General features: G+C 47.4%; 1 protein-coding gene across 4 annotated transcripts in view; it reads right to left on the bottom strand.

The window, feature by feature from the left end:
- Positions 1–4,738: 4,738 nt before the first annotated feature.
- HEXA (hexosaminidase subunit alpha) overlaps positions 4,739–27,266 on the bottom strand; it is a 38,602-nt gene continuing 16,074 nt past the window's right edge. For 2 of the 4 annotated variants that reach the window (XM_079912268.1, XM_079912270.1), the window contains exons 2-14: positions 16,100–16,192; positions 14,323–14,388; positions 12,662–12,708; positions 12,003–12,113; positions 11,035–11,136; positions 10,416–10,548; positions 9,323–9,503; positions 8,305–8,391; positions 7,974–8,046; positions 7,127–7,310; positions 6,869–6,959; positions 6,070–6,174; positions 4,739–4,984 (exon numbers count right to left, since the gene is read on the bottom strand). In XM_079912268.1, the coding sequence (XP_079768394.1) occupies positions 4,921–4,984; positions 6,070–6,174; positions 6,869–6,959; positions 7,127–7,310; positions 7,974–8,046; positions 8,305–8,391; positions 9,323–9,503; positions 10,416–10,548; positions 11,035–11,136; positions 12,003–12,113; positions 12,662–12,708; positions 14,323–14,388; positions 16,100–16,192 (1,337 nt within the window). In that variant the 3' untranslated portion in view covers positions 4,739–4,920. Of the gene's footprint in view, positions 4,985–6,069; positions 6,175–6,868; positions 6,960–7,126; positions 7,311–7,973; positions 8,047–8,304; positions 8,392–9,322; positions 9,504–10,415; positions 10,549–11,034; positions 11,137–12,002; positions 12,114–12,661; positions 12,709–14,322; positions 14,389–15,657; positions 15,777–16,099; positions 16,193–27,266 lie in introns of those variants that run through there. The other 2 variants (XM_079912271.1, XM_079912269.1) reach the window with 2 other exon arrangements.

Genomic DNA, 27,266 nt, shown 5'->3' with positions numbered 1-27,266 from the left:
ATAGATATATACATATAGTTAAAGATTTGGTTGTATGTAAACGAGATCACTGAGAAGAAAGTATAGAAGAGGAAAGAGGACAGACCCTTAAAAACATGATTGGTTGTGGGATGTAAGTTTGCTGCAAGAGTCAGTGATGCAGGTTGAGAAACAATCATGAAAGATGTAGGAGATGCAGGTTGAGAAACAATCATGAAAGATGTAGGAGAAAACTCAGGGAAGGATGGTGTCAGAGAAGTCTGGGAAGAATGAATATCAAAGGAGTGATCAAAATCTCAAAATACAAGGAAAGGTCAAGTAATGTTTTCATTATTATTGAGAAATGTCCCTCGACTCGGCAACATGTAGGTTATTGTTGGCCTCAGTGAGAGCAGCCTTCATGAGGACTGAATGAGAAGTGGAGAAATGGAGCCAAACTTGCAGTTGGTTCAGGCAACCTGACTGAGAAAAAGCAGGCCGGAGAGTTTTTGTTTAAAGACAAAGGAGATGGGGCTTCCCTGGTGGCGCAGTGGTTAAGAACCTGCCTGCCAATGCAGGGGGACACGGGTTTGAGCCCTGGTCCGGGAAGATCCCACATGCCGCGGAGCAACTAAGCCCGTGTGCCACAACTACTGAGCCTGCGCTCTAGAGCCCGCAAGCCACAACTACTGAGCCTGTGTGCCGCAACTACTGACGCCCGCGTGCCTAGAGCCTGTGCTCCGCTACAAGAGAAGCCACCACAATGAGAAGCCCGCGCACCGCAACCAAGAGTAGCCCCCTCTCACCACAACTAGAGAAAGCCCGCGTGCAGCAACGGAGACCCAACGCAGCCAAAAAAAAAATTAAAAAAAAAAACAAGGGAGATTGTGCACGTGTGTGTGCTGAAAGGAACCATTTGTAAGGAAGAGTTTGAAAAGTGGGAGGAAATTGAGCCCAGACATAGTTGAGTACCCAGCTTTATCTGTGTGTCTGTCTGAACGTGGAGCTCAAGAGCAGGAAGATGTCTGGTTCAGTTTGGAGCTGTGGCTGATGGCGGGCCGCAGGACAGGCTAGAATTAACTAGGCGAGCTTGGATCCATAGTCCCTGAGCACAAATTCCGACTCAGCCTAGCTATCTAACCATGAACAAATCATTTAAACTGTCTATGTCTGTTTCCTTATCTGTCAGGTGAGGATAATATTGATACCTACCTCACTGGTTGGGATGAGGATTAAATAAACTAACATCCAATCGAGTGCTTATAACAGCACCTGACACAGCAAGCACATAAAAATGACAAAGCAGGGACTTCCCTGGTGGTCCAATGGGTAAGACTCTGCGCTCTCAATGCCGGGGGCCCGGGTTCGATCCCTGGTCTGGGAACTAGATCCCGCATGCATGCCACGACTAAGAGTCGGCATGCCACAACGAAAAGATCCTGCGTGCCACAACGAAGACTGGGCACAGCCAAAATAAATAAATAAATAATATTTTTTTAAAAAAATAATGACAAAGCATTTTTGTTCCCCTGGATGGATTTCCCCAAATATCTTCACTCAGATTTCTGACTTATGTGAGTATAGACAAACATTTGCATAGTTTTCTCTGAATATTTTCCTCTTAAATATCTTTTTTTATAATAAATAATTATCCAGATGCCCCCAACATCCTCTCTTAAGTCCAGCAGCACATCAGCACAGCACAGATGTCCCTCTTCCCATGTCTGCCTGCCAGCTGGTCTATCTATACACACACACACACACACACACACACCCCTTTTCTGAGTGGCTTCCCAAAACATCCCTTCCTAATTTGCTATGAAGTGAGCCATAAAGAATTTATTAACAATGAAGAAAAATCATAGCTAAGTATCAGATATTCCAGAGGAAGTTAAGATTTGAAATAAAAGCTAGGAAGTGGTTATTTTGAGAAGCAAGAGAATGGAACCGGGAAGGGGGACATATATAATGTTTCATCTCTTAAAAAGAAAAATCTGAAGCAAATACAACTATTGAGATGTGATAAAGCTGAGTGGTGGTTATACTGTGTGTATTATTTTATTCTCTACAGTATTCTGTTTGAAACATTTGAAATCATTAAATAAAAGTTCTTACTGTGGCAGGGAAGACCTAACATGGATGTGGATAGAATATGGCTGTTACTGTGAAAATAAGCAAGGTTCATGGACATTTCCATTTTTAAAAACCTCACTGAAAAATGCAGGAAAATACACACACACACACACACACACACACAGGGCTACTTCAAAAAGGATTTTAAAAAACAACTGTGAATATTCATATATAGTTAGAGTCAACAGTATTGAAAAAAAATTAACAAGTAAATGTTTCACTGAAGGTAGTTTATATGTATTTATATTATTTATATATTTATTAACAGTATAAAGGGACACTGATTTTCAAACTTTCAGTGTTTATTTATAAAGGAAAAAATACAGAATGATTTTAAGACAAAGACAATTCCTACTTATTTTCTTTCTTAGTGGAAAAAAAAAGCACATGATACACAATTGTCACAGCCTGTACTGATTAATCTTGCAAGTGATATTGACAAAAACTATAAAAATCTCAACTTTAGAGTGCTAGCAATGTTGCCACTAGGCGTGTACATCTACACTGATATCAGTTAAATTCAATCTATATCATAGAATCCTTTTTTCACCTGTCCCTTGGAGAGCCAAGTATCATTTGGCTTTCCTCGCCCCTTGCTGTGTCCCCTGTCACTAGTGCTATGGAGCACCTGTGCTCCCAAGTCCTCTGCTATCCTATCCCTATGCTAATCCACGGAGGTGCACCTCAAAACATCAGGTTTCCAAGAAGGGAGGGGTACCTGGCTCACTGCCTCAACTCCTACCAAGGAGGTGAATGTCCTCCCAGCTTCCATTCACTCCTTTACTTATATTCCCATTAAGGCTGCTTTGCATCCTTAGGAGATTCAGAGGAGAGCAGGGGCGGACCCTTTGTGCCCAAAGATAACTAGAGCCAGGAAATCAGTCCAGGCACTTCCCCGCCCCCTGGTGGTGAACAGAGAACACAAGCAGGCCAGAGGAGCCTGGCCCAGCGCAGGGTGGGACAGGTTAAGGGAGATGAGGTGGGGAAGCAGTGATTTTGTGCATCGGAACCGACTGGGCGGTTGCTACGGGCACTGTCTCTGACCTGTCAGCAGTTCAAGGTCTGATGATGACCTTCAGGTAAATGCTGTCATGATCAGTGGGCCCCGAGATGCAGTGGTGGAGGCTGGGGATCAGCACATCCCACCACTTGATCAGGCCACACTGATTTTTTTAATTGTAAAAATAACATTAAAGAAAATGTTTACGAGACGAGTAAGAAATCGTAGACCTTTACTGCTTTAATACAAGTGTTTTCATGGTCTCTTCCTTCATTGACTTGAGACTTACAACTTAGTGTCTGATCTTTTCATCCCAAACAATAGCAATATTCCAGTTATGATCAGAAAGGAAGCAGGGGCACTTGAAGTATAGCAGCATTTCTGCAGGTCCTTGCCTGGGACTACCCCAAAGGCTTCTCTGGGTAATAGAGAGTAAGGGTGCTGCTTTGGTGGGTACAGATGGTAGAGCCTTAACTCATGTCTCTCCAGGCCAGAGCCCTGGGCTTGGCTTATCTGGGCTGTGAGAATACCCCTTCCCTAGAGGATTCTGCAGGTAGAAGGTGCCCAACCTGCCCCTATGGTAACAGTGCAAGAAGGCCAGGCTGGTGTATGTCCAACCAAGTCCCCAAAGGAGCATGATCAAGGGACTGAAGGATGCTATTTAAGGACCACATTTTACTGAGATCCCTTCTCAGGCCTGCCTTCCCCAAGTTTCTGTATCCACTAGATTGGAAACTTTCTGAAAGAAATGCCTGGGACCTCTCCTTTGTCCTTCCAGCCCAGGACCAGGTAAAAGAAAAAAAAAAATGGTCAAAGAAATCCTCATCTAAAACAGCTGCTGTCCACTACTGCCCAGCCTCTGGGCTGCACTGTCACTTGTGAACATGAAACCTCTAGGGGGAAGTCTGGGTCCACGATGAGCCAGTGCCTCCTAGGGAAAACTGGTCAACTTGTGCAAAGACACTGTTCCAGAGCCACATGCCCACCTCTTGGTCCCCCAGGGGCTTCCCTGTCATGGTCTCAGCTGTGCCATCAATTCTCTGAGAAGATGCTACTGGACTGAAAATGGGTGGGAGGAGGGGTGGAAGTTGCTGCCATTTTGGGGAGTTGAACAGGGCCTCTGGGGACTAAGTTCTTCAAATTCTTGGCACCTACCACAGTGCCAAGACCATAGTATGTGTTCAATCTTTAATAATGGTTGCATGCAGTTGAAGTAACAAGAAACGCAAAGCAGAAGAGAAGCTCTAGGGGAGGGAAGTTTGTGAGTATGCGTTGGGGAGGGGCTATTCTGTGACCACGTTGGGGCTGGAGCCCCTGCTGCTTCCCAGAACTTCTTTGGTCCCCTATGGTGTCTTCTGTCTACAGAAGCCTTGGAGGTCTAAGTGATGAGTCTAAGGATGGGGTATGTGTCTGGACTATGTGTGGGGTTGGAGAGGCATCATAACTCAGGCGGAGCAGGACAGCACAAAGGCTACAGGTTTCATTCCCAGCCCTCAACTCATAAGATCCCTCCAGGGGCAGATACTGAGCCCAACCTGGCTGGGGCCCTGCTGAGCCCTATCACCCTCAGGGGCAGAAGGCCAGTTCTGGCAGCTCCCTTACCCGAGGGCCACTCACATTTTTTTTCACACAGGTAATCCACATTCATTATAGAAAAACGCCACATCACTCTTTATTGGACACCAGCACCAACACCAGCCCCCTTGTCTCCAGGCACACAGGCACGTGGGCAAGGGGCCCCGTCCCCTGGGGGGGCGGGTACAGTGGAAGCCTGGCCCCGCTACCGCTCTCCTAGGGCCAGCACCCTCCTCGGTGCCTGGGGTACTTGCTCAGGTTTGTTCAAACTCCACGTCACAGTAGCCTACGCTGAGGGGCTGGGCCTGGACACCCCGCCTGCGAGAGGACGTAAAGAAACAGGGCGAGATGAGCCCCTCGGAAGGGGGTCGGTCTTGGGCCCCAGCAACACCTTCTCCACCACAACCAATGGTCTCCCCTTCCCCCAGTTCAGTGGATTTCAATCTGCCACTAGACACCAAAATTCCTTGGCGGGGGGCTCACTTCCAGAGATTCTTGCTTGGGGTGGGGCCGTGTGTTGGCAGGAATCTGCAAGCTGAACAGGTGCCCCAGGTGATTCTGATACAGGGACACCCCGGAACCTTGAGGAACACCTCTGTATTTCTAACTTGCCTGTTTCTGTGCCCCAGCTCCAAATAACTCAGTCTCTTTAGAAAAAAGCTGGATGCCTAAGGGGTGCCCAGTGCTCCTGGCCCACGGAGCCCCCATTAATGGCTCTAAAACTCTGTAAATGTGGTGGGGGGGGGGAACCGAGGCACTGTCCAGCCCACGCACTGGGTGTGGACATGAAATCCCATCCTTAGGTCTCAGCCTCACAAGTTCCAGGACCTGACCAATCTCCTTAGGGTACCTCTAGGCATGCCTCCTTTATTACCCAAATAAGTTATGTGCTCAGAGATGGTAAGGAACTAGCTCAAAGTCGCCCAGTAAATTACAGACAGTTGAGGTTTAGACCGCACCATGCTTGGCTCTCAGCCTGGGACTCCCCTCTCTACTAGGCTGTTTCCCCTAGGGCCTCAAGACCTAGTAAGTGAATGAATCAGGGAAATGACCATCTTACGCAGGCCCATCCTAACAGGGGCACAGGTGTCATGAGAACCCATAAAATCATGGCCATGGCTACGAGCGCAGACTCTGAAGTCAGCCTGGTTCATATCCTGGTTCTGAGCAACTCTGGGCAAGTTACTTAACTGCTCTGTGCGTCAGCTGCCTACCTCTGAAATGGGGATAAAACTACATCCCCCTCATAGGGTTATGGTAAAGATCCAATGAAGCAATGCTGGCAGAGGGCTGAGCGCAGGGCTTGCCCCACACAGTATGCCCCTGCAAGTGTTAGCTATTATCAGTATTCTTTTCCTGTCAGTAGGGGTCCTCAGCCCCCAACCTCCCCATGGCCTGCGTACCTCAGCAGCTCACAGCGGAAGTGTGCCAAACGTTTATAGGCAAAGTCCAGGTTGGTCAGCATCTTGTTGCTCCACAGCCTCTCGGCAACAGCCCCTGCTCTAGGCCTGCAGGAAAGGGGACATGCACCAGGTTGGGCCCTGGATCCCTGGCAAGGGTGCTGGACACCCACAGCCTCTTGTTTAGGTACCCTGGACTAGCTCGGGGCCAAGGGACATGATCAACACCTTAATCAGAGTGACAGCCGGCTGGAGGGCTCACAGGGACTTCTAGGGCCCAGCTCCATCTTCAGCAAAATGGGGATCGTGATCCCATCTCCTCCTCTCCCAAACACATGGGAACCAGAGTACGTCTTAAAGGCGTCGTGAACACGGATACAACAGTGGCCGAGCAGCTGTTCTCAAAATGTAAACTCTATACACCCAACCAGACTTGGTGAGGGGCTGCAGCCTCTGAGGAGACAGCATAGAGGAGTCTTATCACAGGGCCATGCACTTCAGGGTTGGATCCTGGGCAAGCCATCCCGAAAGCAACATTCTTTCAGCATGTTCTCCAGGACTCCTTATCTCTATCTGTGAAATGGGGACAACAGTCTCCATCCGACACATCTATGGGCTGGAGGAGTAAATACGCAAGTCAGGCGGGAGGTGACTTACATACAAACGGGCAACACTGCGATGCCCCTTCTCTCCCAGGCCTGAAAGGAGGGTGCTCAGCTGGGCGAGGCTGGACAGGATTGAGCCTGTGAGGGAGAACCCACGCCCACAGGCCCAACCCTCCACGTCCCCAGGTAGCCCTTACCAGAGCCTGGGGACCAGGTTTGTGCTGTCCACATACTCTCCCCACATACAGGCCTCTCCGCCAATCACCAGAGCCTTCTGCTCAGGGCTACCTGAGGGAAAACAAGCAACCACAGGCCTCTACCGCCTTCCCAACATGGCCCACTCCTCAGATAGGTCATTTCGTCTCTTGACCTGCAATGTCCAGCCCAGAATCTCCTGCCTCCCGCCCTGTACCCCATTCAACCGCCTTTGGCAGCAAGGAGAGCTCCCTGTTTACCTTCAAATGCCAGTGGCTCCACCATGTAGATATTCTTCCAGTCAGGGCCATAAGTTATGTGGTTCAGGTACCAGGGGGCAGAGAGCAGGGCCCGGAAGCCGGCACTGGTGACCAGTTCCATCTCCTTCGTGTACCTTACAGGCATCTTTTCTCGCCATACCTGGATGACTGTGTCTGGCTGAACCTGTCAGGAAGGGTCAAAGGGCAGTAGGAGATTCCCGGGCCACAGTGTTATGCAAGCAACCCAGGCCAAGGGGTGTGTATTCCCTCTGCTCCCCAGCAGCAAAGCATTTCTCTGTGACTCCTAACAACTGAGTTTCTAGCCCAGTGCAGAGGCCGAGGGTCCCACAGGCCCTAGGAGAGCTCCCTGCTGCCTCTCCCCCAGTCCTTCTGCAGCTTCCCTGTCTACACTGAGATAGTAACACCAGCTGTGAGCTAAGGGAGAAAAGCAGTGGGGCCCAGGAGACTCAACAGATCAGGAGCTACCATGTCCAAGCATCTCCAGATGCTTCTGAGGACGGGACGAGGTTCCTGCAGAGCCCCTGACGTGGCAGGAAGCTGGGATCTTAGTGCTCAACAATGAAGGAGAAGGTAGCCCCGCTCGCAGACCTGGAAGATCCTAGTCTATGACACAGGCAGGAAAAGCCAACCCATCATGCCAGTCTCAGGAATCCCAAGTAACCCAGCAGGAGAAATAACTCGTTCAGTTCACAGTGAGGGAAGACAGATGGAGGCCCTGACACCCACACCCAGGGCTCAGACCTCTGTACCCGCACAGGAGCAGGGAAGGGATGGGAGACCATGGGGAGGCACTGAGGGTGGCCCCTTCTCTCTGCCCCTGGCTCACCTTTACTTTATTATCAAACACCTCCTGCCACACCACGTAGCCCTTGCCATAGGCAGAGACGATGTCCAGCAGCCTTAGAGAGTAAAGGGAATGTCTGCTCAGTTCAGACAGGCTCTGTGCTACAGGTGCCAGTGCCCTGGGGGCTGAGCCTGCTTAGGGGCCCATTCCTGACTGACCAGGTGGGAATCAACCACTCCAACGAAAGGACATGACAAAGGACCCCTTCAGGGGCCCAGAGAGTGGTCCAGCAGGTCCTGGTCCTGCTATGGAAAGTGAGGACTTCACAGGAGTTGACCCCCAGGGACCCTGCCCTCCCTCCCTCCTTCCTCACGTCTGGATGTAGAAGGACTCCAGCTTCTTGAAGTCGTCACCAAAGCCTTTCTTCTTCATAAAGGCCTGGATATCTGGGTTGGACTTCCTGAATCCCAAAAGAAAATGAAGATTAATTCTTTTGACATCCTCAAAGCCCAGAGCTTGGGGATGTATCACCTGGCCTCCCACAACTCCTTTTTTTCACCTGAAAAACCAATCGACTGAGGATCTCAAGAGGCCACAAATTTGGGAGGTGTGGCTAAACAAAGTTAAATGACGGGGGCCACTGACATAGGCTGAGTCTGGATCTGAAGAGCTTCAAGTTCACCCTCAAAGAGAACACATATCAATCTCTCTGGGCTATGACACGTGGTTCTGAGGTCTAGGCTTGGGGCTCCGGCACACTGGATTCTGTCTTCTGTCTCTTACCTCCCACACCCTGGGCACAGTCTGCTTTTCCCTTAGTATTTATTCTTTATTCCAGTTGGATACAAGCATTGCTGTCTGTCACCCATTGCAGCTCCCTTACCCCACAAAGTCTACATTTTGTTTTTCCCCTCCTCCACTCTTTCCTCAGATCCAGCGCTAGTGCCCCCTTCACCAAGAAGCCCCTGAGCCTCTTTTGAGCTAAGCAGATCTGAGTGTTGGAAGCTTACAATGTAATACTAACTAGACACTGTCATATATTAGCCTCGAATTCATATGTGTCCTGTCTCTTCAACCAGACTATTTTAAGCTGCCAAAAGCAGGGATTGTTTTTCTCTATCCTGATTTTCCCAAGACAGTTCTGTGCCCAGAGCTGGTTTTTCTGTAAATATCTCAAGGCTATGACAGGAGGAAAGGAGAGTTTCACATTCACAGCCTTGCCAAAATCAGGTAGGGCCTCTCTGTAGGTGGAGAGAGAAAAGGCCGAAGACCTGAGCCATCAGGATGGAGACAGATGAGGAACACCTGAGACAGGTAGCTTCTCACGGGCTAACCTCTACTCTGAGTAGGCAGTTCATCAGGCCAGGATGGGAAGGTCACAGGGCTCATACCAGCAGGTGAAGTCAACCTCATCTCCTCCAAGGTGAAGATAAAAATCTGGGAAGACGGAGCTGATCTCCAAGAAGAAGGCGCTCATGAACTCATAGGTATTGTTGAGAGCGGGATTCACTGGCCCAAAGGTGCCAGAAGGGTGAGACCCAGAGTAGCAAGGAGTTAATAATCCAGGGACACCTAAGGCAATAGAGAACCTCACACTAGTGTCACAAATACACAGACCCCACATACAGTCATATACATGATGACAATCACGTTCAGACATTACATGCACACAGACGGGAACACTCAGGCATTCACAGACACTGGTAATTATGAGCATTTAGTGACAATCAAAGAAATACAAGTATGTCCACAATCCTACACAGACAACTGGCACACACATACTCCTGCCTTGACACACTCTTCCAGCAGGGGTCACCCTTGGTCCCAAAGTTTGCCCTCACGTAGCCTATGGGCAGAAAAGCAGAGAGCCTGATCCAGCAAAACTGGCAAAATCTTTCTTCCACGCTAGGGCACAACAACCTACAAGGGCATCATGAGGCAAGGACGTCTGAGAAGAATTTGCCCTTTTTATTTATTTATTTATTTGGCTGCATTGGGTCTTTGTTGCTGTGCACAGGCTTTCTCTAGTTGCAGAGAACAGGGGCTACTCTTTGTTGCGGTGCATGGGCTTCTCATTACGGTGGCTTCTCTTGTTGCAGAGCACAGGCTCTAGGTACACGGGCTTCAGCAGTTGTGGCTCGCGGGCTCTAGGGCACAGGCTCAGTAGTTGTGGCGCACGGGCTTAGTTGCTCCGCGGCATGTGGGATCTTCCTGGACCAGGGCTCGAACCCGTGTCCCCTGCATCGGCAGGCGGATTCTTAACCACTGAGCCACCAGGGAAGTCCCCGCCCATATTTTAATAGTAAGAAGCGGCCTCCTTCGCCCAAAGTAAATTCTGCCTATCTAAATTCCCAGTGGAAAAAGTTGATGGAAACCATTCTTCCAGAGACCAAGGCTGAGGCATGCTACATCCAAGAGCCGACATCCTAAAGTCCCGTTGAGGGGAATCAGTAGCCTCCCTCCACCTCCAGACATTATTCTTACCTGGTCCCCATGACAGAGTGTGGCCGGGAGTGTCGAACTCTGCCAACACACGGATACCCCGAAGCCGCGCATATTCAATCACCTCCTTCACATCCTGTGCTGTGTAGATGTGGGTGGCAGGGTTGTAGGACCCCTGGAAGGTACAGAACACCATTCAGGACCTCATTTCCTGAAGGCTGGCAGAGGAAAGGATACTCAAAATGCCTTCTGGACTCCCCTGGATATCAGAAAATCTACCAAGAGCCCTTTGGTATCAGGGGTCTTCAAGGAACTTTATCATAATTTCCCACAAGCTGTCACATCTACTGTCTTATCTCAGTGCCGTGATGCCAGTGAGGTGAGTAAGGTAGTCATTATGCCCAGCTAACCAAATATAGATAAATAAAAAGAAGATGGGACCAGGAGAGATTCTCTCCTGAAGGTCACAGAGCAAATTAATGGTGTAGTTTGGACCTGAACTCAGGTCTCCTGACTCCAAATCCAGTGCCCGCCCCCTATATGTCAGTGTGTCCCTAAAACTGGCTGGTTAGGAGGAGAGCTGGTGTCCTTGCCAGCAGGGCGCCATAGCCAGGTTCAGACTTCAAGCCATCAACTTGGTCTGGGCGAAATTAAGGCATACCTTTTTGGTGAGGTTTGGAAAAGTGAAGCTCTCATATGGGAAGGAAGGGTCATCGACCAGATGCCAGTGGAACACGTTGAATTTATTGTACGCCATGACATCCTGTAGGTCAGAGCACGCACAGTTAACTCAGCACAACTTCTCCGGCTGCAGCCCCAAGCTTGGCAGGCTGCTCCACACACGTTAACAGGCTCGACCCGCCCAGCTTCCTGCTAAGTGTTCACGGGTTCTCCCTATCAAACCTTCGCATCGGGTTGCGCCCGGCGTGGAGGGAAGGGGAAGACCCTGCACATGCAAAGATGGCCGACAGAAGTAGTATCTCCTCTTTGGGGGATGAGTTATGGTCACATCGAGAGGAGGGCTGCAGCTCCGTGGTACCCTGGGGTCTTCAGAAAGCCCCACAATACCCTGAAAACTAATATTTCCTCCTGCCATTTGTTTTGGGTTGTCTGACTAGTGTTTATCCAGACGGTGAGGTCTGTTGTGAATTTAGTAGCCCCATGATCCATAAATCTCAGATGCCAAAACTGGTGGATGTGTCCACGTCTTTGGTTCCATCAGGAGAGCAAAGGAAAAGTTAGACACGTGAGCTAGGTCAGCAACTGTCAGGTCAGACTGCCCATCAAATTCAAGACAGTGAGGACCATCCCCAGCTAAGACTTTTGGACATCTCTTTCCTATGACTTTGTACTAACTAAAGTTAGCTCTGCTTAGTCAATTCCCCAAACCACTTCCTGCATCGCTGGAGATAGCCTGGACATTGGTCCTCAGTAGCCAAATGGGGTAGGTTTAAATCACTCTTGTTATTTTTTTGAATCTTGGAGCAGGTCATCTTTTACATTTTTCCCGGGAGCTCACTAAGTTATGCACATTCTCTCTGTAACTCTTTAAGAATATGGCACCTGATCTATCTGTTGTCCCATTACCCCAGAACCCTGAGGGCAAAGAAGGCCTTAAGGCCTGGTTACCAGAGTGTCCAGGATGCTAGCCAGTGGCAGGTAATGGCGAGACGTATCCAACAACAAGCCCCGGTGAGGGAAGCGGGGGAAGTCCTCAATCTCCGTCTTGTTGATATAGAACTGTGTGGACCAAACACTGAACATGTTAAGATTCAAAGGAAATTCACCAGTGGGGTGGAGGGGGATGAGAAAAGTCTTCCAAGATCCCTGAAAAGCCAACCTGTGACTGTTCTGCAGGGTAACTGTCTCCACAAACACTGCACACCTCTACCTCAATGACCATAAGCAGGTACCTGTCCAGAGAGCAACTGTCCCATGCCAGCCAAACACAGGTGTCCCACATACCACTCAGCCCACACATTCCAAATTTTCACTGACTGTTAATATTTTCTTCAAAGCAGTGTGGTCTCAAGGTCATGTCTAAACAATGACTCAGGGGAACTAAGTTATACCCCAACTGGCAAAATCTACCAAACCAGTTTCCATCCATATCTCCTTGAATACTCTTTTTTGGGGCCATCTCAAGCCACCAGGACTCTGTTTAAGGTAAAATAAGATATTTCCAGGACTCTCAACATTGGGAGCAAACCCCAGAGATTTTGTGTGTGTGTGTGTGTGTGTGTGTCCCAGAGATTTAAAAGGAGCCCTTTTTGAGGGCCCACACTCACCGTGCCCTCAGGAGATCTCCAAATAAGCTGGCTAAAAGTCTCCAGACCTGCAGGGAAGTAGAGAGGCAGATGGAAAGACTTAGGGAGGTGGGTAAAGAGTTGGAACCATTTGGAAGGTTCCCATGTGGCACGGCACAGTGCTTGGGCACACGGCGAGAGGGGATCTAGTGTAGGCTTGATGGTTCTCAACAGTTACGAAAAGGGGATAGTAGGAAGCCAGTCTCTATTTTTACTCTGTATTTTATTTGGGGAGGTGGCAGCGTGAGGGGTTTTTGTGCCCCTCCTAGCAATACACTAACCCACATGCCTCTTATCTATACTTCGTAAGCCTTGAATTTACAAAGATATTAAGAAGAGAGGCCAAGATGTGTGCCCATGAGGACAGACGCAGGGACAGGCCAGCTCACAAGGGGTTAAAGCTTTCCATGGATAATACCCATCAGGAGCTAAGGGAGCTGAGAAAAAGGGGCCCCCAATCTGCTGCCCCTTCACTTCTCCCAGACTGAATTGTGAGAATGTGATCATTGACTTGAGTTTCATAAACTCAGTCAGAAACTTGTGGGTCCACAGCTGGACTTAGAAGACAAAGAAGCCTCCACTTTTCCTCTTCAGAGCCTGAGAAGAGAAGCAGCTATAGGGAGCTGAGGTGTGGCAGGCAGCAACTGCCCCAGAAGACTGGACACAGACTCCTAGATTCCAGCAAAGCCCAAGGGCAGGCATGCTGAGTCCAGAGCACTAGATGTTCTCAACAGCTGGGGCCTCACTTCTGAAAATCCAGCAGAAGCCCTGTGAAGGATTCCCAGAACCCTAAGTTTTCAGAATTTAAGAATTTGTGAGACTTTCATGGTCACTCAGTAGCTCATTTGAGGCAGACTTCCAGTGTACCATCTGGGCTTCTCTCCAGTCTGACTCTGACGCCTAGCACTCGGGGTCCCAGATCTCCCCTACCTTAACCTGCCTAATAGTTAACACCCACACAAAAGCTACAAGAGGTAGAAAGGGGAGTTGGCATGCTGTTTCTCCAAAACACAGGGGAGAGGAGGAGAAGCTGGGGAACAAAGACAAACCAAAACAACGTTTGGAGTTCAGTGAGAATTTCTCTCATCGTTCACCAGCAGACCTTTTACCAAAAGCAGTCGAGTTGTTTGGCTAAGTCTGTGTCTAGGGACCGAATACCTTTTCAGTAAGCCAAGAAGAAGGGCAGGGGGGCCTATCACCCGTTAGCTAGCAAAGTTCTCATTTTCTCCCCCAATAATAGAGTTCTACATATTTTACCACTCTTTACCTCTTTTTTGACATTTATCTATTCCTTTTGATCTAGTTTTTAAAGAACCTTTCCGATCATGTGTCTGAAAGGAGAGCTGAACAAGCAGTGCTTGTGGCAGAGTGGGCCTCTCTCCCCAGCTGCCTGCCCCCTGCTTCCCCAGAGCACCTGCCCAGGGGAGTGGCTGCCCCCGCACAGGCTGACACCTGTCAACTTCTGGAGACAGCGGTAAGAATACTCCCTTCAGGGAGCTGGGGAAATACTCCAACTGGTCCATAAAGCAAGCTTCCTAAGGTGGGGGTGTTCACTGGGCCCCTAGTCCTGCCCCCTACCCCACCAGGGTTGACCTTCCCACAACATCCTTCTCTCTCTCCCAGTGTCAGCCCCATCTTGTTACCTCGGAGGGCGCCCCAGACAGTCTCTGAGAGGAGGAAACACTGCTCATCATTTATGGTCAGGGTGTCTGAAATGATAGAAATGACCCCATTTGGTTAAGGATTTCTACCCTCAGATTACAATCACATGTTCTGTGCAAATCCTTGGATTAGAAAATAACAACAAGAGAACAGTATGGAGGTTCCTTAAAAAACTAAAAATAGAATTACCATATGATCCAGCAATCCCACTACTGGGCATATACCCAGAGAAAACCATAATTCAAAAAGAGTCATGTACCAAAATGTTCATTGCAGCTCTATTTACAATAGCCCAGAGATGGAAACAACCTAAGTGCCCATCATCGGATGAATGGATAAAGAAGATGTGGCACATATATACAATGGAATATTACTCAGCCATAAAAAGAACGAAATTGGGTCATTTGTAGAGACATGAATGGACCTAGAGACTGTCATACAGAGTGAAGTAAGTCAGAAAGAGAAAAAACAAATATCGTATATTAACACATGTATGTGGAATCTAGAAAAATGGTACAGATGAACCAGTTTGCAAGGCAGAAATAGAGACACAGATGTAGAGAACAAATGTATGGACACCAAGGGGGGAAAGCAGGGAGGGGTGGTGGTGGTGGTGGTGGGATGAACTGGGAGATAGGGATTGACATATATACACTAATATGTATAAAATAGATGAATAAGAACCTGCTGTATAAAAAATAAAATAAAATTCAAAAAAAAAAAAGATAAGCTGTCACCCGTGTGGATTTTTCCGTTATATATAGATAGTTCTCTTTCATTTAGGAATAAAAATGCAATATATTATAAAACAAAAAATAACAACAAGGGACTTCCCTGGTGGTCCAGTGGTTAAGATTCCACACTTCCACTGCAGGGGGCGTGGCTCTGATCCCCGGTCGGGGAACTAAGATCCCTTATGCCGCATGGCGCGGCCAAAAAAAAAAAAAAAAAAGAAAAGCTAACATTTTTTTTTTCTTTCAAAGGGGAGGCGTTCCCTGAGCAAGCAAGGCTGCACTCAGGCCTGGGGCCACAGTGGGAGGGTGGTCACCCAGTGGCTCCGAGGCCCTGGAAGACAGTGTGTGAGGAGGGGCAGGCGGGTACAGATTCCTCTACAAAGCACCACCCACCCTGTGGGTCAGTTTCCCCACCGGAAACATAATTCCTGCCAGGCTTTAGCTCCAAGTATGAAGGGGAGAGGGATGCTTGGAGGGGTGAGTCCAGGTTACGACATTCCCAGAGCCTTTGAAATCACCCTCCTGTCCTTTTGTCTCCAAGCTTCAGCTACTCCATCAGAAATGTAAGGAAGAAGCCAAGACCTGAATGTTCGCTTTGCAGACTGAGACGTCCCCAAATGCCGCTGCTCAGGGAAGTCGGGTGGCAGCCACAAACCAACGCCTTGACTTCATCTTGGTTCAAACGGCCGAAAACTCCTTCTCTTCCCAGGGTAGGGTCTCTTAGAGAAAATCAGCAAAGTGTACAAGTTCCTAAAATGCCAGTGGGATTATATTCAGTCCAGAAGGCGGGTGTCCTGTGGGACTCAGTGAATAGCCAGTGTGATGTTCACAGCCAACTGTCAGATGCTGGTTAGACTGCATAGGAAAAATTCACCTTTGACCGCTCTGGGCACTTGGTGAGCCCTGGTCCCCACACTCATGGAGGGCTCCAGGCGTAGCATCCGCAACTTAGGCCAGGCCATCTGGAGTTACAGCTCCAGACAAGTGCTTTCTCTTCTCAAACAGGGAACAAGGTGGTACTTACAATTCTCCACAGACTCCAGAGAAGGAAACTGGTCACATCCAGGAGTGACAACAAGGATAACCAACGAATTCTTCTCTGACATATGCCATTTTCCTGCAAGGACAGGATGAACTCAGTGAGGCTGACCTGCCACCAGAAACAACAGGCAAAATTAAGGCCCTACAGAAGGGTTGCTGGCTCTGGTCTTTTCAGCTTGTGTGCCTGTGGTAAGGGGGAGGGGACGGATCTGCCCTTGGCACTGCCTAGTCATCTGTTCAACTTGGTCACTTTGGTCGTGCTCCGCTCTCCCCAGTAACCCGCCTGGCCCGTGTATGACTGACCTGGCAGCAGCTCTCTGTAACCAGGCTCTCTGTTTCTGACTTGTAGAGGCCAAGCACATGATTCGAAGACCTCAACAACTGCTTCTGAACTAAAGGTGGCTCTAGAGTACTGCTAGTCAAAGTGTGGTCTGCAGATTAGCTGCTGATCTGCAGACGGTGTTACTGGTGGGTCACCAGATAGGAAGCTTACATGACTCCAGAATGTGAGGCAACTATGTCAGAGCAAACTCACTGTTTAGGTCTAACAATTTTTCATAACAAGGCTATCTTGTTGAAGGGAACAGTTTTACGTTCTGGTGCGTATGCTTCTCATCTCATTGCAGACGGGCACTTGAAGTAGCACTGCTCTGGAGGGCTCCAGATGAAAGCTTCCAACTTTGTAAAGGCTCAGGAGCTAATGTGAGCAGATGAAGCAGATGACAGGAGGATCTTCTATGCAAAGGAGGCCTGAGATGACCTAGCGGGCACTCCAGCAAACGCACGTGGCCACCAGCCCATCCTGCTTCCTTCCTTCCTCTTCCCAAACAGGTTCTCTGTCCAAGGCAGACTTCTTCCCAACAGCGGAAAGCCACCCAGTAGGAGACAACTATATACTATCTAATATCGTTTAACAGATCCCAGTCTACGCAGGAAAAAAAAAAAAAAAAAAAGCCAAAACACGAATGTACTGTCTCTTCCCACCCTCCCACTGGTGCTTCTCCATGACCTTCAGGGTGGCTCTGATGGTACCACTCCAAGCCCGAGCCTCAGCGAACCCCCACTCTCTTATTCTTTTTCTGGAGCCACATTCATCCCCACTGGCGCCACAACATCCCTGACTTCCTATGGAACTATAAAGTCAGGGGTAGGATGGCCTGGCAAAAAAGCAGGGAGAGAGGATTCAAAACCAAACTGGCAGAAGGGACCCGGGAGCCTTGAACCATCTCAAGGAAGCCTGCTCAAATCTCCTGATCACGACACCACATGGCTGCATCTTGGCTTTCAGGCCGGCCAGGAAGCAAGCCAACCAGGGGCCCTTTCCCACCATAATGAGCAAACACGTGCTTTCCCCTGCCTGTAAATACCCTGTTGCCCCACACCAATACCTGCTTAAACCCTGGAGGCAGAAGAGAATTTGAGGCTATTCTGGGACAGGCCAACTCACAGCTCCATTCTAAACCCTGGAGACTCATCCCCACAACACAGTGAAGACTCATCCCCACAACACAGGAGGACAACCAGACTTTCAGGGCAGAGAGCACGCTCAAAGCAGAATGTGCAGGGCCATCTCAAGCTCTCTAAGCAGACAGGCCATCTCTACAAACCCCAAAGGCCAAGGAGGACTTCACTGAGAGGCAGGCGTGAAGAAAACTATAAAAGAATATCCCCTCCTTCAACCACGGCCTCATCCCTTGTCTCCTTATCCCCACCTGACCCCACACATTGTGGAGCCCCAATATCATTGTGTGGAGAGCTCATGTGGACATCTACCCAGGCGGGCATGCAAAAGAGGACAAAAGTCCTGAGCTGTATAGTCTTAATCCTCTGGACCTCAGTCTACCAAACTGAGGAGAAATCACAACTATTCATATGCAACTGCCACGGTCACTGTCCTGATGACGAGAGAGGCTGCACAAACACCAGGTTTATCTGAACTTACTTAGAAGACAAGAAAACATCTAACTGCTGTTGTTATTATATTTTTGTTTTTCTAAAACACACCTATACTCCATTCTCTAAATCCATGGTCTTTTAGTGGGGAAGGTCCCAGACTCCTTTGAAGATCTGACAAAAAGGAAAGATTTTTCCCCTAGAACAATGCCCTTAATTTAAGGGCTCATCCCTCCACCCCTGACCACCAATCTCATGGTGAAGAAGCCCCGTCCTAAGTGCTCTCAGTGACTCATGTGGGTTTGGGCTGATAAAGAAGACACAGAGTCATGGCTGCTGCTTAAACAAGCTCTGAGGAGGAAGGACCAGGGGACGCAGTGATGTGAGAGCTGACAAAACAGGAGGGACACTGGGTCATTTAAAGGATGTAAATAGAGACCATCATTGTGGTTTTCCGCCTCCAAGTTGCCACTCTGAAGAGAACAGGAAATAGGCAGGGGACAAGCCAGCCGCCTCTACAAACACCCACACACCCTGCGCTGGGAAGAACTGAGGTGTGGGAAGCAGGGTCTGGCAAAGAGCCTGCTCACCAGCGATCGCACGGGAACGCTTGCAATGAGCCCGGGTGGGACAGCAGGAAATTCTGAAGCCTCAAGTGCTCAGGAAGCAGCATGGAAAACAGAGCACTGAGCTGGGAGATCAGGAAGGGTTAGTTCTGGTTCTGCCCCTGCCGCTGCCAAGCAGAGCGAGTCTCGGGGCTCCCACTTCCTCCCTGATAAACAATGGCAGGGTGGGACCAGGTCCCAGCTGCTCCTCAGAGCCCGTACTTCGTGATTCCACAGACAGATCACATACTCCGGGGTCCCATTCTAGACCACTGCTCCCATCTCTGCAGCTCCCTCATCCCCCATGCTTTCATGGAAGCCTGCTCTTTTCTTTGGGTTCACTGAAAAGTTTGTATTTTTTTTAATTTAAGAAGTTAAAAAAATTCAAACAGCCCAGAAGTGTTTACAGCAAAAAGAAAAAAAAGGTTATCTTTGGCACCCCTCTTGTTCTCTGAAGAGATAACCACGGTTAGTCTTCTACCCTTGTGCCCCCCTTTTAGCACAATTTAGCCTTATTCATCACAGGTCAGCTCTGGATGTGGAACTCGAGAACAAGGGAATCCTAGACCCTTTTACTACCAAAATCCCGCTGTTGAACTTTGTCCAGATGCCAGTACTATGATCCTTCCATTCCCTTTCTGTTCTCAATCCTCTCCCATCCTCACTTCCTTCACTGCTGCCCTAGATGTGGTGACCCATCACCTCAAACACAATCTAGCCAATACTCTCAACAGCCTGTCCCTGTCTTCGGTTGCACACAGTGGGCAAAACCCTCAACCTGGATCAATCTAACATCTGCCTTCCGTGCACCTATCCTGGTCTCTCATCTTGGCTGGGCCCTTGATGCCAATCGTGAAAATCTGCTTCTCCACCACTGCGTTCTTCTATTCTCTGCAACAGCTATTTCAGACTGGTACCACTTTCTTCGAGCCCATAACTGGATCACAACCTCCTTTACTCTCAGCTGACAATCAGCAATCATCCACCTCTACCTTCCCTGCTCCTCCCTGACAAAAATACCTGCAACTCACACCTGGTCTTTACCTTCTCCTTTTCCTACCTTGGTGGAAGGGGCTTCCCTTCACCTGTGCTCTGCAACTCTCCTCAGGCTCCTCTTGTATAAGTTATCTCCCTTTCCCCCCAAATCTTCAAATTATTTCTTTTCGCTGATTCTCTCCCATCAGCATTAAAATCTTTGCAAGTCTTCCTAGTCTTGACTCCAGGTCATCTCAAACAGTCACTCTTTCTCTCTCCTTCCAGTTACAAAAGAAACTCTAGAGGAAATGGAGCCTGAGCAGTTCAGTGCTGAATTTCAAAGTCAGACAGATCTGGGTTCAAATTTGGGTTCTAACACTTCCTAGCTGTGGGACCCTGAGCAAGTTATTTCCCCTCTGAGCTGGAGGTTCTTCATCTGGTGATCATGACAGTACCTACCCCATTGGGCTGTTGAGAAGATTAAATGAGTTAAAGCGTGTGAAGTGCTTAGCTCAGTGCCCAGCACACGAGAGGTGCTCATGAAGTTGGCCATCCTTAGTCCTCTCTTTGTAGCCACTTCCTGACCTCCTTTCTACTCCTCAGTCCACTATAATCTGGCTTCCTTCACCATCACTCCTTTGAAAATGCCTTCACCAAGGGCCTGTAGTTCTGCAGCTAAATTCAAGGGATCCTTTTCAACAAATTCATTCATTCATTCAAGTTATTTACTGAGCGCTTACTATGAGCCAGGCTATTATGTGCTGGGGACACAACAGTGATCAAAACAGACAAAAATCCCTGCTGTTCAGAGGCAGCATGGTACTAACACTTTCAGGACCTCTTGGCAGCATCAGACAGCAGACAGCCCTGACCTTCTTGAAACTAAACTCCCTTAGCTTAAGGGACACTGCTCTGTCTTGGTTTTCCTTCTAACTCCTTGAACATGCTTCCTCATTCTCCTTTTCCTTCACCCACCCCTACGTGCTGGTATCCCCAGGGTTCCAGACTTCTCTTTTTCTCCTCACTTTATACGCTCTCCGGACAATGTCATCCACTCCCATGGTAGACTGATGATTCTCAGATCTACCTTTCCATGCCAGCTCTTCTGGAGCTCTAGAGTCATACAGTACCTCCACTCAAATGTCTCAAAAGCACTTCAAATCTTAAATACGGAATTGAACTAACTCTTCATTCCTCTTCCTGGCTGACCTTCTCTCTCAGTTTGATAACAGCACCATCTACTGATTTACCCAGACCAGAAACCTCTTCCTTCTCCCATCCTTCTGAGTAGAGCGCAAGTTTATTCACTCATACTTATTGACTGTCTATGTGCCAAACCCTGTGCTAAGCACTGAGATTACAGCAGTTAAAAAGAAAGACCCAACTAAGTGTTATAACTACAGAATCCTTCCTGGCTCTTGACGTCACCACCATCTTCCCACCCACATTGGGTCAATGCCTTAATTTAGCCTCTTGTGAATTTTCACCTGGACTGTAAAAAAATCTCCCAGTTGCTCTCCCTGCCGCCATATATATCCCATTTCCATCTCTTATCCTTTGTGATCTTTTAATATGAAAATCTCTGCTCAAAAGCCTACAATGGTTCCCCACAGCTCTCAGGATAAAGTGCAGAATCTGCTGGATGATTATACGAACTCGACCCTCATCTTTCTCTGCTCCTGTGGGGGAACTCTCACAGGAGCACGATGAACTCTTTACAGAACTCTGAAAATGCCACATTTTCTCCCTCTTTTTCTCTGCATGTATTGCTTCCTCCAATTGAAACAAACTTTTCATTGCCTCCACATCTCACCTGATTAAGAAACAGCTCTGCTTTTCCTTTTCTAAAACTTTCTATCAGTCCCCCACCCTTTCCTAAGAGACCTTCCTATGTGATCATGAAGCAACATATACATACATTTTTCATAAAAGATATCTTAATATAGGCTGTTTATTTGTCTGTCTCCTCCCCAAGGCTGTGATTTCCTCAACAGCAGGGACCAATCTCAGTGTCTTTGTATTCCCAGTGCCTGACACACGGTAGTCATTCAATAAATGTTTGCTGGAAAAAAAATGAATGACGCTAGAACTTTTAAATGCATATTTAATGCTGCATATCATAATGATTGTGCTATACGATAATCAGGTATAAATGGCAAACAGTTAATGTAGAGATTACTTTTATACACCCAAACCTAGTATTTCTGAAGTTCTGGGGTGGGGAATAGTAAAAAGACACTCAGACATCCAGAAAGAGCCTTTTCAGACACTGCTCTGAAGACTCCTAGGTCCACAAATCCGAAGATTCAGGTCTTTCTACTTCTCTGGAAGGGAGAACTCATTCCTGCAACAGGGTACCCAGAAGCCACGTCTTTACCTCAGTGCATAATAGCCTGTCCCTCGACCCACCCTGCTCCTCTGTGAATCAAAACATTTCCACCATATCAGTGTGTTTAATTCACAGAATCTCAGCAGCATAAAGAAAACACCACTCACTTTGGTTATAAAGTGGCATGTGGTTTGGCTTCTGGAGTGGAAACTAGGGAAGTCAACCCAGCCTTTGGCACATCCCGCTCTTTCAGGTCTATCCTGCCCCGCAGTCCTGGCACTCTCCTCACTGGGGCCAACGCTGGTTCTCCACGCCTACTTTGCCCCCACCCCTCCCCCTCCCCCTCCCCGCCACTCCCAGCTTCATATGCGTGGCCTCTAGGCTTCCTCGCCCTGTACTTGGCCTAATGAGAGCCCTTGGAATCATTCATTTCCCACTCATTCCAACCACGATACATGGAGCACTTACTGTGCATCAGGACCTGTTCTAGGTGCTGGGGCAGTTAAAAGGAAAAACAAGCCCTGGTCCCTGCCCTTGAGGAGCTCACAGTCTAGTGGGAGAGACGAATATAAACAACAATTACAAAACAGTGTGATAAAGGCTACAGTAGATATTATAGCTGCCTCTTTCCGGAGGCAGAGAGGGAGACTTAACCTTGGAAGGGGACCTACGAGCAGGACCTTGAACCCTGAGTTGGTGTTTGCCAGCTACCAAGAGGGGAAAAGGTATTCCAAGCCTGGGAAGCAGCTGATACACAAGAGCATTGGTGTGTCTAGGGAAGAGGCAAGACCACCCCTGTCAGACTTCTCCCTGTAGAGTGGGAGTCTGAGAATCCAACTGCCCTGAGCCTGGAGCCCCTCCATAGTGCTGCTGGATTCAGTCTGGACCGTGGTGCCTCTTCCCACAAGTCCTAAGATTCTTCACCCACCAGAGACTACTAATACCTACTCAGAAATATTGATACAATCCATCTAGCCCATAGGTGAATCCTGAATATTCTCCTTTCTGTCTTCTTTTGTAAAAGTTGTAGTTAAAAGTTTTCTCTTTTCCTTTACTTTTAAAACTTAATCTGGGGGGCTTCCCTCGTGGCGCAGAGGTTAAGAATCTGCCTGCCAATGCAGGGAACACAGGTTCGAGCCCTGGTCCCGGAAGATGCCACATGCTGTGGAGCAACTAAGCCTGTGTGCCACAACTACTGAGCCTGCGCTCTAGAGCCTTCGAGCCACAGCTACTGAGCTCATGTGCCACAACTACTGAGCCTGCGCTCTAGAGCCTTTGAGCCACAGCTACTGAGCTCACGTGCCACAACTACTGAAGCCCGCGTGCCTAGAGCCCGTGCTCCGCAGCTAGAGAAGCTACGACAATGAGAAGCCCGCGCACTGCAACGAAGAGTAGCCCCCACTCACCGCAACTAGAGAAAGCCCATGCACAGCAACGAAGACCCAATACAGCCAAAAATAAAAATAAATAAATTTATTTTTAAAAAAAGGTGAAAATCCTAACTTCTTTCCTCTTTGTGGACATTTGGGAATGCTTCTAAGTTTTCAATATTATAAACAATGCTCTAGTAAATATTCATATATATATTCTTTGTTAAAGCAGTTGTGAGAGATTTTGGTAGGAAAATTCCTAGAGATGGAAATTCTAGGCCAAAAATATTAAAGTTTTTAGTTTTGATGCTGCCAATTACTCTTCCAAATTACTGTACTAGTTTATCTGAGCCAAAATATATGGGGCCATCTTTTCGTCCTTCCAAAACTAGACTACGTCACTTCTTTTTCATCTGTGCCAGCCTGATTGATAAAGAAATACAGCATTGTTTTAATTTGTATTTCTTTAATAATGATTGAATTTGAGCATTGCTTTGTCTTTACTGGTCATATTCTTTGTACTTTTTTTTTCCAACAGAAACATTTTTTTAATTGAAGTACAGTTGATTTACAATGTGCTAATTTCTGCTGTACATCAAAATGACTCAGTTATACACATATATATATGTACATTCTTTTTTTTACATTCTTTCCCATTATGGTTTATCCCAAGAGATTGGATATAGTTCCCTGTGCTATACAGTAGAACCTTGTTTATCCATTCCATATGTAATATCCAAACATATGTAATAGTTTGCATCTACTAATCCCAAACTCCCAGTCCATCCACCCACCCCAATTGGCAACCACAGGTCTGTTCTCTATGTCTATGAGTCTGTTTCTGTTTTGTAGATAAGTTCATTTGTCTTTGCACTTTTTTTTTTTTTTTGCAGTACGCGGGCCTCTCACTGTTGTGGCCTCTCCCGTTGCGGAGCACAGGCTCCGGACGCGCAGGCTCAGCGGCCATGGCTCACGGGCCCAGCCACTCCGCGGCATGTGGGATCTTCCAGGACCAGGGCACGAACCCGTGTCCCCTGCCTCGGCAGGCGGACTCTCAACCACTGCACCACCAGGGAAGCCCCTTTGCACTTTTTTTAAAGATAATTTTCTTTTATTGATTTGCAGAGCTGTTTCTAGATTTTAACCTTGTCTTTTAAGGTTGCAAATATGTGCCTCATTTTGTCTTTAACCTATGGGTTCTTTTGCTTTAATCTGTATGTAGTCAAATCTGTTAGTCTTCTCCTTTATGGTCTCCTTTATCGGCTTGCTTAGGAAGGCCTCCTCTACCCTGGGACTACGTGAATCACTCCTTTGATTCCTTCTAATAGTTTTACGGCATATCCTTAGATCTTTAATACACCTGGAATTTACTTCTGTGCTTGACATGAGGTAAAGATTTAAAAATTTTCCAAATGGATAACCAGTCATCCCTACATATTTATTGACTAATACATCTTTTCACTTTTGATTGGAAATGCTTCCTTTGTCATACAGTAAATTCTCACGTATATATATACATGTACATACACATACACACATGAACTTCTGCTTGCCTCTGGAACTTGTTTCCTTGGCACGGTTTCATAGTCATGGAAGTCTACTGTGTCATACTGCTATCATCCTTTGTCACTCTGCCCAGGACATAAACACCTCTGCTCATTTCTGGGCCGACACTCCCATCTCTCTAAGGGTTGTTTCCTCTTCCCCACCAAGCCACCTGTACTACACATCATCCATCCCTGCCAACCCTCTGGAGCCTTACTCCATGGTTATTCAATTACCAACACCCACAGCCCTTTCTACTTCCTCCTTAACGGAAGCCTGGCTCTCCCCAGGATACTGCTGCCCCTACCACTTGCTCTGAGCGGCAGCTCCTCTCACATTCTGGGGTTGAGCTATGGGGCTGCTTCCAGGCCATCCACCCTCTACAATCAAGGGCAGCAACAACCACCACCACCTCTCTTCTGTGGCTCATGACGTTCAGCTGTAAAATCTTGAGCCTCTCCTTGTCACGACACTCTGCAACTTCCTGTCACTTCTTTATTTACCCAAGACTTTGGATTCTGGTTTCCAGTCTTTCTCTCCATCCGGAGGCTAGTATTATCCTAGGTGACTTTTGGACTGGGAAATGTCCCAACTCATTCTCTCAAGCTTCAGTACCATACAGCTAACTGTCTGCTAGAAAACAGACACCTCACACTCAACAGGTCCAAAATCAAACTGACTTTTAATCATTCCCATCCACCTCTAAAGCTCTTAATCAATCTCTCTGTCTCTCTCTCTTTTCACTCCTTCCCTCCTTCCCTTGCTCTCCTACTGTTTTCCCTATCCTTGTGAATGGCAGCTGAACACATTCAAATTACTAAATCACAAATCTGGAGCCATGCTCACACCCCCTCTCCATCATAACCCCCACCTTCAAGCATTCCACTTCCTGAATTTTTTTTCTTTTTAAAATTTTTTTTATTTTATATTGGAGTATAGTTGATTTACAATGTTGTGTTAGTTTCAGGTGTACAACAAAATGATTCAGTTATACATATATATGTATCTATTCTTTTTCAGATTCTTTTCCTTTATAGGTTATTACAGAGTATCGAATAGAGTTCCCTGTGCTATACAGCAGGTCCATGTTGATTATCAATTTTATATATAGTAGTGTGTATATGTTAATCCCAACCTCCTAATTTATCCCTCCCCCTACCTTTCCCCTTTGGTAACCATAAGTTTGTTTTCTATGTCTGTGAGTCTGTTTCTGTCTTATAAATAAGTTCATTTGTATCATTTCTTAAGATTCCACATATAATGATATCATATATGATATTTGTCTTTCTCTGTCTGATTTACTTCACTTAGTATGATAATCTCTAGGTCCATCCAGGTTGCTGCAAATGGCATTATTTCATTCTTTTTTGTGCCTGAGTAATATTCCATTGTGTATATATACCACATCTTCTTTATCCATTTATCTGTCAATGGACATCCACTTGCTAAGTTTTTCTTCAATCCTTCTAGCTTTCTTTGTCCGTACAGCCGTCAACCCACTTCAGCCACTCTTATCTCTTATCTAGACCACTATAAGAGCCTTTTAACTGGGTTTCCTGCCTCTAGTCCCATTCCCCACCAATCCCCAATGCAGCCAGAGTTTAGTCACATCACTTATCCTGCTTAATGGCTTTTATTGGCCTTCCTTGACCTTAGGATAAAGTTCATGTTCTCATCAGGGCTCACCAGGCCATTTCATGACCTTGCATCTACCACCTCACTAGCTTCAGAACTTGCTGATCCCTCAAGTTCAGTGCGTGCTTCACACTGACCACACTGACCTTGAGTTTCTTGAATATGTCACGGAAGCTTCTTCCTAAAGGCCTTTCCTACATGCATTTCTTTCTGTGTGGATTAATAACTCCACCTCCATTAACTCCTTTCAGATCTCATTAGACAGCTCTTACTCGAAGTCTTCTCAAAATGTACCCCCTGTACACACACACGTCAGGTGTTCCCAAAGCACCTGTACCTCAGTTATCAGCAAAAATCACACTTTACCATATGTCTGTGTTTCCACTTCCAGAGATTGTAAATTCTTTTAAGTCTTTTAAAAAATTAATTTAGGGCTTCCCTGGTGGCACAGTGGTTGAGAGTCCGCCTGCCAATGCAGGGGGCACGGGTTTGTGCCCCGGTCCGGGAAGATCCCACATGCCGCGGAGCGGCTGGGCACGTGAGCCATGGCCGCTGAGCCTGCGCATCTGGAGCCTATGCTCTGCAACGGGAGAGGCCACAACAGTGAGAGGCCCGCGTACCACAAAAAAAAAAAAAAATTAATTAATTAAAAATATTTTATACTTTTAAAGGTTACTTTCCATTTAAGGTTATTACAAAATAATAATGTAACCTGGCTACATTCCCTGTGTTGTACAATACACCCTTGAGCCTATCTTATACCCAATAGTTTGTACCTCCCACTCCCCAAACCCTATT

Source organism: Stenella coeruleoalba (assembly GCF_951394435.1).
Source record: "Stenella coeruleoalba genome assembly, chromosome: 2".
In the NCBI taxonomy this organism is placed as follows: domain Eukaryota; kingdom Metazoa; phylum Chordata; class Mammalia; order Artiodactyla; family Delphinidae; genus Stenella; species Stenella coeruleoalba.
The sequence above is the reverse complement of the archived record's forward strand: the minus strand, read 5'-3'. Positions and strand labels throughout refer to the sequence as shown.